The sequence below is a fragment of the Sinocyclocheilus grahami genome, unplaced genomic scaffold, assembly GCF_001515645.1.
Source record: "Sinocyclocheilus grahami isolate Dianchi unplaced genomic scaffold, SAMN03320097.WGS_v1.1 scaffold319.1, whole genome shotgun sequence".
In the NCBI taxonomy this organism is placed as follows: domain Eukaryota; kingdom Metazoa; phylum Chordata; class Actinopteri; order Cypriniformes; family Cyprinidae; genus Sinocyclocheilus; species Sinocyclocheilus grahami.
Window position 1 is genome coordinate 472,173 of NW_015505498.1, and position 16,149 is coordinate 488,321.

General features: G+C 37.7%; 1 protein-coding gene across 1 annotated transcript in view; it reads left to right on the plus strand.

The window, feature by feature from the left end:
- Nucleotides 1–1,433: 1,433 nt before the first annotated feature.
- Nucleotides 1,434–16,149, plus strand: part of LOC107602114 (PTB-containing, cubilin and LRP1-interacting protein-like) — a 34,748-nt gene continuing 20,032 nt past the window's right edge. Inside the window, exon 1 of the mRNA XM_016294523.1 lies at nt 1,434–1,744. Coding sequence (XP_016150009.1) covers nt 1,715–1,744 — 30 coding nt within the window. The 5' untranslated portion in view covers nt 1,434–1,714. The remainder of the gene's footprint in view (nt 1,745–16,149) is intronic.

Consider the following 16,149-nt stretch of genomic DNA (forward strand, 5'->3'; position numbering starts at 1 on the left):
CCACTGCAGGGAAGAACGGACACACTTTTGATGGCTTTGACTTTGGAGACAGACTACGGTCTCTTTTGACCCCCTTAAGTGTTTGACCTCTCATTTTATTTTAAGAAGTTTCTGGTTCAGAATAGAGATGAATGCCATTGTTCTGCTACATGTAGAAAATATGAAATCCTGTAGTGTACATTAATGCATACATAGTTATAGGATTAACAGAAAAAAATATATATACAGTGTATGATGCAGTGTAGGTTTTACCACTAAAATATTGTGCTTTTTAAAAAATATGGCATTCACTTGAAATGAATTCATCTGAAAAGTATTCACTTTTTTGATTGTGGAATAAATGAATAATAGGTCAAATATGTGTGCGAGTCAGTGGCATGCTGCTGCATCCCTAGCTGTTGTATAAACTCTAAGACCAGAAAAACTTGCACTTTTAAATATTCTCTTTGAACCAAATGTGTGGGCTACTATGGGTGTCAGTGGCGTGCACAGACCTCTGGCGGGGCAGGGGGGTACTGGCGGTACGAGGGCACAATCGGGGTCCTGATTGAGAAGGGGGGGGGGGTCTATGGTCCCCTCGGTAGATATCATGGTCCGGGGGCACCTAGATCATCCCGAAAGGGCTCCCGCCCCCCACCTGGCACGGCACAACACAGCACTGATGGGTGTAAAGAACATTTGGTCATTTAACTGCTTGTAAATCCTGGAAAATCCAAATTTAACACGCCAGTTATAGACAGGTAGGGTCAGTCTCTGACCTGTGACATCACGAGGGTCTCAGAAGGTCTGGTTTTATCACACTGCTTCTCTTTGTGCCCCCGAAACACTCATGCATTCAGTGGACATCTGGTTTAAACCTACTTATACATTTCAGTCTTACTAAATCAGAATGGGACTAGTTGTCATATGGGCATTCATGCTCGATAGCAGAAGTATCTGTCTGTAGAAATATCTAACTTTGAAGATCTGTATTTATTTAAATGTCATGTCCCTCTGTGTGTGTTTGGCTCTCAAAAGTTTTGCTGTTAAGCTATTACATAAATACATATACTGTGGAAGCGCGTACACACCTCACGCACCGGATGCCGTGCGCGCGCCCAAAGACAGTTGGACACAGCGGTGTATTAGAGGTAAAAAATTATTTAAATACTGTTCGGTTTCTGGCACAAACCGATCGTTTCGTGTCTTAGGACATCAATGTGTCGTCACGAGCCGCAGGGTTTCATTTGGATTTGTCTGTGCATGTTTTTTTTACTCTCATAGATTTTGTTACCATTGCCATGCATTATACGACTGACAGACTGCAACGGTTAAAGTTAAAAATCATCAAATGTGTTCTACTGAAGAAACAAAGTCACCTACATCTTGGATGCCCTGGGGGCAAGCAGATAAACATCACATTTTTCATTTTTGGGTGAACTATCCCTTTAACATCTGCAGCGCTCCAGTAAGTGGCGCCCTCTTCAGGTCAGTCTGGGAACAGCAGCAGTCGAGAGAGGGGGCGGAGGACACAGAGGGACAGAGAAAGAAAGAAAAAGCCTGTGCGTGTTTTCGCAGGCGGAGTTTCGTCTTGCGCACCGTTGGAATTCACGGTCCCTGTATTTTGGGATTGCGTGAGGAGACAGAAGGAGCGAGAACGCGCCGTCAGCGAGCAGATGTTATAGCTGGACTATCACTGTTTCCAGCCTGACAATCGAGCGTATCATCTACTAAAATGTGGCAGCCTGCGTCCGAGCGATTGCAGGTAAGACTGGACGTCTAATTACTGTAAGAGACGCTTTTGTTGTCTGTCGTTCACTTTGGAGACGCGGTGTGCTGCCACAAAAGCTAATCATCCAGCAAACCCCATTCAGCCTCCGTTTATCTGATGAACTGTTCCACTGACGCTGCGCGGCTCTTCAACTTTGTCTCGCTGGCTGCTCCTGGCTGAAGCTCAGCGCGTCTGGAGTCTGGACTGCAGCTGCGAGTCCGCTCGCTAAATAGAGCAGAAGTTTCGCAGTTCTTTCTAAACCATATCATGCCGTTCCAGACCCAAGGCCATTTCACACCATTGGTGTGTCTGCAGTCTGTGAAATGGCTGGAACGTGCTGTGCTCCTGGCCTTGCGCTCACACAGGACGCGTTTGCGCGTTGTTTGTAAGCCGCAGGGAAAGCGCTGGAAATATCAGTGCGTTTTAACACTGGTTTCTAGGCCTAGAAAAGTCATTACAATTACAAATTCACCGCACAACAGCCAAAGTTGGTGTGGACTGGTATAGGCTGGCCTCCCATGCTGGTGTTCTTTCAATCTGAAAAGTGCTTAAAATCTCTGTAAGACCAGCTTTTTTTTTTTTTAGATGGGAAATCCAGTGTAAGCTGCATGCTGTGGTTTGAAACATGGCAGCAGGTTATTAGCTGGTCCACACTGGTTGTTAACTGGCCATTAGCTGCAACAAACTAGCTTCCAGCTGGCCACACCAGGTTAAGATGGTCTTTGAAGCTGGCTAATGACCAGCTTGAGCTAGCTACTAACCAGATATCAGCTTAAACTGAATTTCTTGCAGGGGTTAATCCCTGTCCACTAATCACAAATGAAAATTGGTTTAAAAAGGTGTGGGAATCCTGACGTACGCATGGCATTGATTGTTGCTGCAAATCGTGCCACGACAATGAGTGTTGTTTTTAAGTCCGAAAGTCAAGTTTAAACATTTCAAGATGCCTGATAATATCTGAACGGCATCTCAAACCGGGTTTACACATACAGCACATCTGTTGACGAGCTGTGCGTCTTGTTTTTGGCATCTGGCATCCAGTTCCTTTGCAGAATATTTAGCCAGATTTCTCCAAGCGCTCGGATGCATCCAATTATAAAGGTCCAGCAGTTACCTGCAAATCTCCTTCAAAATAAAAAAAGAAAAGTTCACGTCAAGTATTTGTATCTCCTGGGGTGCTGGGCTTCACGGCTCCTCTGTTTGTAATATTATCCAGATGTGAAGCGGGACGGGCTTTGCCAGATGTACTTGCACAATCTTTCCTCACAGAGTTTGGTATTGGTGACACTGATTAAATAGCGTAGTGGAGCTGCTTCGACTGATTTGATCACCAAAATGTGCTGCTATGTGTAGCAAAATGTTTGAATCAAACCACTATAAACCATTTCAATCCATGTAAAAACAGCCAGATTGTAGTAATCTATCACAGTTCTGTGCAAACTCTTTCTGAAACCAATCCAGTAGATTAGCCTCTGATCTAGGGCTGGCCGATATGGCCAAAACAATTATCACTATACTTTTTTATTTTATTTTATTTTTTTTATATCAGTTGGTATCGATAATTATCACGATAAATTCCAAATCTTTATTTCTTTCAAGTTTAAAGGCAGATTTTGCTCCTAAGTGAACGTCTTAGAAACCAGATCCTTAATTGTGGTTTTAAAAGGCACTTTATGGTCCGAACATGACAAACACTTCACATTTTTGAATTCTTTACACGCTTCCAATCACGCTTCCTTAACAAAATAAATATAATAGAAAAAAAATCACTTTTTAGTTTCTGCATGCTCACGTGCATCGTCAGCACAGTTTGCAGTGCTGGCTGCAACATTAATAACTGTACATTTTTATGTCTCTTAGAAATGCACATTTGACAGTAGCTTGAGCTGACAGTAATAGCAGCTTGAGTTGGGATGCAGATGCAAATTTATGTTCATTATCAAAAACAGTAACATCTGTAAAAAAAATTGTAACAACTCATTTTTATATGGTGAAATAATTCTGACTGTTTGAGTTTGTCTTACCATACATTTAGATCATGATAACCACAGTTAAAACCACACATATGGTTACCATGGTAAAAATGTAACTTATGTGGTTTCTAGGTATTTGTATGAAAAACAGTAGTCTAAATAATGCATTTAGTATAAATGCACAAATAGCTTAATCGCAAAAAGTACTGTAATAAATATGTGCTGCCGTTTGAACTTTGAGCCGAGCAGATAAATGGTCTGTTTAGTGCCGTTTCATTCCGCTTTTGGCACATAAACACTTATATTGAACATTTATCCAACTCTTGTTATCGTTTTATCGAGGAAAATTATATTGCATTATTATTTTATTGCCCTGCCCTATTCTGAATCAACCTGTTCCTTAGTAGACCATGATCCATGACCTAAATCCACAGAAGTCCCTGTTTTGAGTTTATCAGCGTTAAAAGCTCAAACATGGTACGTATTTCAGGCAAATGCTTACTCCTGTCAGTGGACACCATTTTCATCATTAATAAATCCCAGTGTTGAAGCATATTCCTAATGCTTTCTTACTGTACACGTACTATGTACATAAAAGGAAAAGCATTGTACTTGATATGCTAAAAATATCCATAATTTACTCTCGCAAATGTTAATGTGTGAATTCTGTTATAATTGTATTATTTACACTGGTGTTCAAATTAAGAGGCATATTTCCTGTATTAAGTACAATATTATAACTAATTGCAGATGCAATTATGTTACATTAAATCAGTGTAACAGCACTATATTGCTCTTAAAAATAAAGGTTCTTTATTGGCTTTGATGGTTCCATGAAGAACTTTTAACATTCTTGTGACCTTTATAGTGGAAAAGGGTTCTTTTAGATAATTGAAATGTTCTTCACACTAAGAAATGTATTTATTCTTTTAATAAATACTGATCACTGAAAGGTTCTTCGGAGAGCCAAAAATGGTTCTTCTATGGCTTTGCTGTGAAAACCTACTTATGAAACCTTTATTATTAAGAGACTATGTACATAGTAATACATTTTAAGATGAGTACATAAAGACAGCTAATATGCTGTTGGACTATTTGCATACAGTCCAGTTTTCTGGATCTGGGGTGAACTCTTTATAATCCCATAAAAGACTGGATTTAGTAGGATTCAGTGTTTTCCATGGGATGTATTAAGAGCATTACATCATGGAGATTTGTATCTGATGCGATTATACCATCAAACACTATACAATCAGATCTCATGTACAGTAACAATAGGATCTTATATATCATAATAAGTATAATCAGCGATATGTTAGCCATAGTCAAAATATATTGACATCAAGAGTTTTGTCCTCTCACAGCGCTCCACCCAGCGTAACCCCACTCTTTTGGATCGCAACAAGCCAGAACCAGCCTCAAGATCCATTGGTTTTTGAGTAGACCCTTGTGATTCATTGACTTTGTGCAGACCAGCACGTACTTGTGCTTTCACACTTTGCTCGTTTTGAAATAAGTCCGAGCAAGTTCTCACTTGGATCTGAGACGGCATGTAGTAATTGTGGTTTAGTTCTCTGATAAATGTGAAACATCTCATGCTTATTAACCTTTTGAGCAGTATGGTCCCACATGTGGGATCGTCATTTCTGTGCCCAGGGCTCGCAAAATTTCAAAATCCCTGGTAGCCCTTCGGGCAGGTACTCTTCAGATTTTGGTAGCCCGAAAATTAATTTAACTAGCCCAAATAAAAAAATACCTTTTTTTTTTAAATATAGAAAATCAGATAGGAGATTAAATGCCAATCAAAAATTGTTTCAATACACAAATATCAAGGAATTTAATTTCACTAGTTACAGGTAGACTTGTGCCTGTATTCGGTAATGCGATATATCACGGTAATGAATATGCACGATATTGTTATCGTGGGCACTTCTAAATACCGTGAATAATTATATATTACAAATTATTTAGAATTTTGAATGCATTTTAAGAATACTTTTCCCATCAACTGATCAAAATGCACAACACCGCTGAAGAGCGTGCGCACTCTGATGTAAACAAGCGCGGACGAGAAGCACACGGCGGAACATGTGAGAGATGCGCTAGATGACAGCAGATGGCGCTAAACTGCAGAAATAATAATAATAATAATAATTAATTTAAATGCAGCCGTTACCCCGGAAACCCTGTAAACAAAGCAGCTGCACTACTTTCTGTTTCTGAAAGGCGTTTAAATGATTTAAACAGCCATTCAGATTTGTGTATTTGCTATGATGTTCATCACAGCCTATTAAGTCTAAATATTTAAGTATTTGGCTCTATTTATTTTCAATCTTTTTTTACATTTTAATCTGGACTACAACATGCCCTAGATATTGTTTGAAAGTGTTTTGATTCTTTATTGTTTATGTCACACTTTACATTAGGGCTTCATTAGTTAATTCATTAGTTAACATAAACTGCCAATGAAAAATTCTTCTGAACATTCATTAATCTTAGGTAATTACAATATTTAATAGCACGTTGTTAAAATCGAAAGTTGCAACTGTGTTATTTAATGAGCTAACATGAACAAAGACTTAAGTATTAACTTATAAGGCTTAAGTATTTTTTTAACAAAGATTAATAATTCTGTAGCAAATGTAGCTATTGCTCATTGTGAATGTTAATGCATTAACTAAGGTTAACTAATGAGGTCTTATTGTAAAGTGATACCTATTGGTCTTTATAGTTCTTTTGCACTTTTTAATGTGTATAACTTTTAACTTTATACATTTTTCTGTATTGCTTTATTGCATTTAAATGTTCAGATATTTTAGTTCTAAGAAAAATGTTATTAAACCTGTTATACTGTATTATGACAACACTTTTTTTAAAAACTAAATTTCAATACCGTGATAATACCGTATACCGTGATAAAAGCATTAGCAATTAATCGCAACATGAAAATTTTATACCGGCATATCCCTAGTTACAGGGTATCTGCAGAATTTAAAAATAATAAATAAAAAAAATTATAATAAATAAAAAAATTTTTTTGATGGCCATTCATGACCCATTTTAAGAGCTGCACAAGTAAAATGAACACAGTTTGAGTGGGGTTGGACAATGTCTGTGGTAACATACAGTACTGACGTGTTTGTCTGACGAAGGTCTTTGACCGAAACATTGCTATTTTTAACTTTTTTTGAATAAAGGGAGAATAACAGTGTGCAGATCTTTTTTCTATTATTTAACATACAGTACTGAGCCATAAAGTGATTTACATGTTAAGATACAGGTTTTCACAAAAAATGAAACCGCATTTCAGCCTTTAGACCACTTTTATGAAAAGGGATAAATCAAGCATATAAATTGTCAATGTAAAACGTATAAATATTACTGTCTTAATTGTTTATATTTTTAGAAGGCACATTAACTTCTTTCTCATTTACAACTCTGTGTTTGCTGCGTAAAAACATGAGTTGATATTTGCATTGATCTGACCATAATCACAAAGAAGGGCTTATTGGAAATGCAAATTCATTCTCTGCCACGAGGTGGCGCTTTAGGAGCGCTGAAATAATGTGGTTTCCCCGGTAACGGCTGCACACAAAGCAGCTCCTCGCTCATACACGCTGCTTTATCAGGAATTATAGGTCAAATTAAATAAAAATGCCAACGACACGTTTCTGAGGACAGTCGGTTCCCTTCAGATACATTCAAATAAAGACATCCGCGTCGCGTTATGGTTTTGACGTGAAACGTGCAGCGCTCATATTTATTCAATAACATCACTGCCTTTTGAAGTTTAATCCAGCCGTATCGCGACTCTTGTCTTTCCGTCCCCAACTGTAAGACCTCTTGAAATTCTAATTAAGGCATTTCTTATACCATTTAACATATTTAAAACTTTTTATGGTTTTAAGTTTGATACAACTCACTTTAGGAGTTTTTAAGGACCCGCGGGAGATCTGCATTTAAGACTAAGCCCGTCGGGCAGAGTGGTGATACATTTTGATAGCCCGACTGGAAAACACAATAGCCCCGGGACGTTGGGCTAGTGATTTTGCGAGCCCTGGTGCCCCTGGGAGGGCGGTCTCACATTTTGGATTCAGAATGTTCAGTGATGTCACATAGCTACCAAATTCACACTGTGCTTTGGCGCTTTGGCTGGCGCTGAGCCAGAAACAGATGCACTGACTCTGCCCTTGTCATGTAATCACAACTACACAGTGTTTTCCACACATAATGTTTCTTTTAGGTTTCAGACATTTAAAAAAAGTGAAGTGATGTGTGGCCAAGTATGGTGACCCATACTCTGAATTAGGGGTATGCGATATTGACAAAAAATGATATCTCGATTATTTTCTGGGATTTTATTGATAACGATAATTAGACGATATTTTGCTGAGTGTGTTATTGTGCTGATATCTTAAGGACTGCCGAAGTCTGACTCCTAATGTTTTTAATATTCTTCATATTCTGTGTGGTGGTCAGTTCATACTGATAGAAATGAATCTTTTCCAATAAGTTTCAACTGATTTTTGCATTTTATGGGCATTTTTACCTTTATAAAGCCATTTTTTCTAAAAGTGTCCATTATCTTTTGAGTCAAATTCTTACATGTAATCAGGGAATTAGAATAATAAGACATTTGGGCTGTTACCAAGCAAATTAAATCAACACAGACGCTGCATCTGAAGTGGCATTTAGATGTATTTACACACATGTATTTTGTTTAATGCAAGACATGAATGCATTTAACCTGCAATTACAAATGCATAAATAATGTTTTGATATATTAAACATAAAACGTTGAATACTGATATTTGAAATTTATTTAAAACATGAAAAAAAAATCCCCCAAAAAAAGAAAAGAAAAGAAAGAAAAAGCCGAAATGTGAAATTAAAACCACCAGTAGGTGGCAGCAAATCACTGTTAATAAGTGAGTCATTGCGACTGAACCGGATCATTTAAACGGTTGATTCATTCAAGAACGAAACACCGTCATGTTGCTCAGAGACACAAAACAGCGCTGTGGTTGTATTCTGAATTATTTTTGTTGGCGAAATAGAGCAAAAACAAGCAATATGGTAATCCAACAAGTTATAACGTGTTATGATAGTCATTTATACAGTATGAACGGATATGTCCCTATTTTGACTTCACATGGGATTCAAATTGACAGCAAGTCGCAAAACTGAAAGTTACATTACTATGTTAGATAGCATAATTGACTTAAAGTTATGATGCTATCATATTTATAGCATGTAGGGGTGTGCGATATTGACAAAAAATTATCTCTCTATATTTTCTGGGATTTTATCGCTAATGATAATTAGACGATATTTTGCTGAGTGTGTTATTGTGCTGATATCTTAAGGACTGCCGACAGCTGACTCCTAATGTTTTTAATATTCTTCATATTCTGTGTGGTGGTCAGTTCATACTGATAGAAATGAATCTTTTCCAATAAGTTTCAACTGATTTTTGCATTTTATGGGCATTTTTACCTTTATAAAGCCATTTTTTCTAAAAGTGTCCATTATCTTTTGAGTCAAATTCTTACACGTAATCAGGGAATTAGAATAATAAGACATTTGGGCTGTTACCAAGCAAATTAAATCAACACAGACGCTGCATCTGAAGTGGCATTTAGATGTATTTACACACATGTATTTTGTTTAATGCAAGACATGAATGCATTTAACCTGCAATTACAAATGCATAAATAATGTTTTGATATATTAAACATAAAACGTTGAATACTGATATTTGAAATTTATTTAAAACATGAAAAAAAAATCCCCCAAAAAAAGAAAAGAAAAGAAAGAAAAAGCCGAAATGTGAAATTAAAACCACCAGTAGGTGGCAGCAAATCACTGTTAATAAGTGAGTCATTGCGACTGAACCGGATCATTTAAACGGTTGATTCATTCAAGAACGAAACACCGTCATGTTGCTCAGAGACACAAAACAGCACTGTGGCTGAATTCGGAATGATTTTTGTTGGCGAAATAGAGCAAAAACAAGCAATATGGTGTCTAAAACTTAAGTCTCTTAATTAACTTATTGTTTATTGAAGTCAATGTCAAATTTGTAATTTTTGGAGAAAAACGGCACTCTTCGTGTGAAATTGAATAACTATATGAAGTGCTATAAATATATAAATTTTTGCCATGTCTTGAATTTGTGATCATTCTAAATGCATTTTAATAGACTGAATCATGCAGTGGAAGAGAACACACTAAATGCGTACGCACACTAGTCTAGACTTCACGTAATGTATGCATGCGCTCTGTAGGGATGTTTTGAATAGTTTTTGCAAAATACTCGATAATGTCAAATCGCATATCGTTAAAACAACAATTACGATATTATCGCAGATGATATATATCGCTCACCCCTACTCTGAATTAGTGCTCTGCATTTAACGCATCCAAGTGCACACACAGTAGTGAACACACACACACACCGTGAATACACACCCGGAGCAGTGGGCAGCCATATTGCTGCGGTGCCCGGGGAGCAGTTGGGGGTTCGGTGCCTTGCTCAAGGGTCTCACCTCAATCGTGGTATTGAGGGTGGAAGAGAGCCCTGGTTATTCACTCCCCCCCACCGACAATTCCCGCCGGACCTGATACTCGAACCCGCAACATTCGGGTTACATGTTCGACTCTGTAACCATTAGGCCACGGCTGGCCCATAAATAAACTTAAAGGATTAGCTCAATTCCAGAATAAACATTTCTTGATAATTTACTCACCCCCATGACATCCAAGATGTGCGTGTCTTTCTTTCTTCAGTCGCAATGAAATTAAGGTTTTTCAGGAAAACATTCCAGGATTTTTCTCCATATAGTGGACGTCAGTGGTGCTCAACGGATTGAAGGTTAAAAATGCAGCTTCAAAGGGCTCTGCACGATCCCAGCCAAGGAATAGGAGTCTTATCTAGCGAAACGATCAGTTATGTTCTACAAACAAAAAAACAAAAAAATTCGTCTGAAAGAAGAAAGTCATATACACCTAGGATGTCTTGAGGGTGAGTAATGTGTGGGTTAATTTTCATTTCGGGGTGAACTAACCCTTTACAGGATTAGTTCACTTCCAGAATAAAAAAATCCTGATAATTTAATCACCCCCATGTCATCCAAGATGATTATGTCTTTCTGTCTTCAGTCAAAAAGAAATTAAGGAAAACATTCCAGGATTTTTCTTCATATAATGGACTTCAATGGGACCCAACGGGTTGAAGGTCCAAACTGCAGTTTCAATGCAGCTTCAAAGGGCTTTACATGATCCCAGCCAAGGAATAGGAGTCTTATCTAGCGAAACGATCGGCCATTTTCTAAAAAAAAAATTAAATAAATGTATATACCTTTTAACCTCAAATGCTCATCTTGCACTAGCCCGACCTCACACATTATGTAGTCACATTGGAAAGATTGCCCACATTGCATATTATGCCAACATTGATTTATTTCTATACCTCAAAATATATATTTTATTTGTTACAAGCTGAAACATACAACGAATGCAAGAAGTTCTTCTTTCCCTTCCATATATCTACATAGTCATCATTATTAACACTTAAATTTCATTTCCCTCTTGCTCAAAATAGGATGCACTTCTAAAATCAGTCTTTGTTAGAGGGATTGTTCACCCAAAAATGGAAATTGTCATCATTTACTCATCCTCAAGTTTTCCAAACCTGTATGAGTTTCTTTCTTCTGCTGAACACAAAAGAAGATATTTTGAATATCTGCTGGTAACCATTGACTTCTATTGAATGGGAAAAAAATTAAGTCAGTGGTTGGCTACTGGCAACTGTTTGTTTCACAAAATTTTTTAAAATATCTTCTTTGGTGTTAAATGATGACAGCTTCCATTTTTGAGTGAACTATCCCTTTAAGAGAGGTCACGGCACAAATACAGGTTGTATTTATTTATTTATTTTTTAGAGTAAAAGCTAAAACAACATTTCCAGATTTTCTACACTTATTGAATGCAACATAAGTTTAAAATGTCATATCCTGACAGTTTAGTTCACAAAGCCCCAGATCATAATTCAAAGCTAATTATAAGTGCAAATAACAAAATTCAGGCTATAAATACTACCATTTTATTTGTTACAAGCTGAAACTTACAACGAATGCAAGAAGTTCTTCTTTCCCTTCCATATATCTACATAGTCATCATTATTAACACTTAAATTTCATTTCCCTCTTGCTCAAAATAGGATGCACTTCTAAAATCAGTCTTTGTTAGAGGGATTGTTCACCCAAAAATGAAAATTGTCATCATTTACTCATCCTCAAGTTTTCCAAACCTGTATGAGTTTCTTTCTTCTGCTGAACACAAAAGAAGATATTTTGAATATCTGCTGGTAACCATTGACTTCTATTGAATGGGGAAAAAATTAAGTCAGTGGTTGGCTACTGGCAACTGTTTGTTTCACAAATTTTTTTTAAAATATCTTCTTTGGTGTTAAATGATGACAGCTTCCATTTTTGAGTGAACTATCCCTTTAAGAGAGGTCACGGCACAAATACAGGTTGTATTTTATTTTTGTAGAGTAAAAGCTAAAACAACATTTCCAGATTTTCTACACTTATTGAATGCAACATAAGTTTAAAATGTCATATCCTGACAGTTTAGTTCACAAAGCCCCAGATCATAATTCAAAGCTAATTATAAGTGCAAATAACAAAATTCAGGCTATAAATACTACCATAACGAAACATAAAATTGTCTGAAGTTAAGTTCAGAATATCATAGAACTGAGTTCAGAGAAATATTAATTTTTAAAGTGCCCCTATTATGCCATTTTGAATATGCATAGTCTTTCATGCAGTGTGTAATGTAGCTGTATGTGAATGCACACGATCTGCAAAGTTGCAAAGCCGAAAGTGCGCAATAAATATAGTTATTGTCTCCTAAAAGAAAGAATCGACTCTGAACAGCCTGAACGAGTCGTCAGTAATTCGAATCCCACTTCCGTGACGGCTACACGTCACAGGGTAACACATTTGCATAATGCCTGCGTATGTTCTACGTCCTCAAACACTGTAGCTTGTTCGTGTGGTTAACATCATTTCAAGAAGACGCTGTGTCCTAAGTAAATTATTTTTATTTTCACTTCCGAAAGATGAGGCTGCAAAAAATCAGTGGTTAAAATTCTCAGCAGTACAACCCCAAACTTTTTTTGTGTTTCCGTCATTTTTACTGCCGACTGCTTCTCTAATCTCGGGGAGTTCAACGCGGGATTCACAAACGCTTGCTCTTGAAAGATGGCTCGGTACCCATTTTATTTGGACCAGCTGGCTCCACTGAATCACAACCTGTAAATATGATAAATAATAGATGTTTATATTTTTTTCTATCGAGCGTTCAAAATACAGAACTAGGGCAATAGGCGTATCGTTTGCAACCTGCTCTGTGCGCAGTAGACCAATCACAACAGACTGGGCCATCTAACCAATCAGAGCAGAGTAGACTAACGTAAATGAGGGGTTTAAAGTGACTGAATCTTTGAACTGCTTCAAACAAATCGTTTGAGAATCACTGGAAAATGAGGTGATATTATATGCATATTTTGGGAAAATGAAAACGTTTTTTGACCTTGCATGCATGTAAACCTATTTTAGGAGACTCCCAAAACAACATTATTAATTTTAAAGGAGTCATATGATGCTATTTTAAAGATCATTATTTTGTGTATTTGGTGTAACAGAATATGTTGACAAATGCGTAACTTTTATAAAGAATATCTCTTTGGATTTGAGACCAAGAGCTTGTTACACTCCAAAGAGAAAGGAAAACTTGAAATTGCATCATATGACCCCTTTAAAAAGGGCATGATAGGGGCACTAAGATAGGCAGGTGGGTGCAATCCTGTTTCTTGAATAGCTCGTCAGAGGTACCTTGATTTTCAACTCTTAAATAACAGTTATTTTATTAAAACACCAAGGTCTATACGGAAAAGACGCCCATGTTAGCTGCTAATTCCTTGTCCCATTACAAAATTGCTTGTTGTAGAAATTTCCATCCCACCTTGTTCCAATGTTTATGTCTTTATAAGTGAACTGAAGTGAACACACCTTCAAAGTTAAATCCAGTCTTTCTGTAGCACGTTCGCATGGAGAGGAGAGATTTGGGTTTGGAATTTGTGTGAAGTATGTGTTTTTGGGTGTTCTTTAAAGGATTAATTGAGAGAACTGCAGTACAATACGGCCTTATTCTGTTACAACGCAGAGTTTCCAAGAATATAATTTGGTTTGAGTGTGTGTGTGTGTGTGTGTGTGTGTGCGTTTTTGTGACAAATGAGGACATAAATTTTGTATAATGACATAGGTATGACATAGGTATTACAAGGAGAAGGTGACTTTTCAGGACATTACCCCATGTCCCCACTTTTCAAAACGCTTATAAATCACACAGAATGGAGTGTATTGAAAATCTGAAATGGCAGAAAGTTTCCTCTGGGGGGTAGGTTTTGGGGTAGGGTTGGTGTAGGGCAATAGAATATACAGTCTGTACAGTATAAAAACCATTACGCCTATGGAGAGTCCCCACTTTTCACAAAAACAAACCTGTGTGTGTGTGTACATGTGTTGCGTGAGTTTGAGGGTAAACCACAGATATGTATGTCTGTCGTTAGCTTCTCTAGTGTCTGGCAGGACTCTTTCACAGGGTTCACAGAGAGCTTATGTTGGGGTCTGGGTGCGTGTGCAAATGCATCTGAAAAATATGTGAAAATGAATGCATTTACAGTTAACTGATGCATATTTTTATTTGTGCGAATGTGTGAGTGGTACTTGTACTAGTTGACATTGATTGGTGTTTTTAGGAAGGTGGGTGGGACCAGCGTTGACTTTGAGGTTTTCTGCTGCCGTTGGCATCTTCCCACGCCATTTTTGTTGGATTTTTGTATCCAGTGGCATCCACCAATGGCAGCACGCAACCTCCTACGTTTCTGTCCTGACTTGGCCCTGGCGGGTCCATGTGAAACGCGACACGGACCCTCATAAAGTTATACCCAAACCCCGACAGGCACCCACACTGGAACTTACGAGCTTTGTCTGGACACATTCTCATTCTTAGCAACCTACCATTGGCGTATACCATCTCTGTGTGAAAGTCGGCTTTCAAATAGGCCAGTAAATCGCCTTTGGAGAGCAACTCGCATTCTTCGCATCTCTTGCAAAGTTTTGTTGGGCACATTTTGAGCCAATCACCTGAGCTGTAAATGCCATGCGATTCATTTGTCTTAAGTAACACTACTTTGATTCGTCAGTTTGAATTTGTTTGTTCACTGAATGCAAAAGATTTCATTCAGCCGATAAATTCATAAAGGCAACTATAGCTTTCAGCAGGTTTTCAATCTATAGAGTTTTGTAGGAAACTTAATAGATTACTGCAGTGATTTATATATTTTTGTTGGCCAACCCAGATGTTCGTATCACCCTGGTTCCCTTGTCAAAAACCCAGTAGGATTTTTAAATTGGCTTTTGGATTATTGCAGAAAATAAGCTGTTTGTCCAAGAAAAGTTTGCGATTCTTTGTGACAATCTTCACAAATAAACACATATTTTATGAATTCTGAAGCCTGTATACAATCGGTAGAAGTAAAAAGCTAAATGAAGGCTATAAATGAACTACGTCACAGTTGCATGGCTTCAACGACACCAATACTAAGCTTCCAACAACTTTCAGTCTTTATCTAAACATTTTCCATGAAAGTTGGAGTTAGAATAGTTTGCAAGCACGAGATTATAAATACAATGAGGCTGTGAAAGCGATTAGTGTGTAGATGAGTTTACCCGTTCCTCACAACCTCTTTAGTCTCATTTATCCACTTGTTGGTAATAGCTTTAAAAAATCACGAGGGGGTATTACTGATGCATTTTATGTTGTAGAATAAAACGTGAAAATCTCTTGAGCACAGACCATTGAGACTTGAATGGGGGAGTTTTTAACTCAAGTTCGGACCAAACAGTTCAACTAAATTTGAAAACATTGCCTGACATAGTCGTAGTGGCTACAAATGTCCCTGAAGATGAGTGGAGATGGCAAACTCATGGCTTTTTTTAGTACAGTTGTGGAAGTCATGAAGCGAAGGCCTTTGGCAGCAGTGAAGACCAACAACAGTGTTTTGAATTGTTGCAGAAATTGGCAGGCATTGTGAAGACTGTTGCATTTAACTCAAAATATGCCGCGAAGACTCTGTTTATGCGTCTCTGGCCTATATTTTTGAGACCAAAGTGCTGAGGAATGTCGCCAGAAGTCAGCTAAATCTGCGTGCGGATGAAATACGAGACTTGTCAGATGTAATCAAGCTGATAGCCGCCAGAGATCTGCCTGATCCGTTTCCATTGTCTCACTACTTCGCTAACTCACTCCAGCTCTCATGTTTTTCTCTTTCTGTCTCTGTCTGTGAGTGAT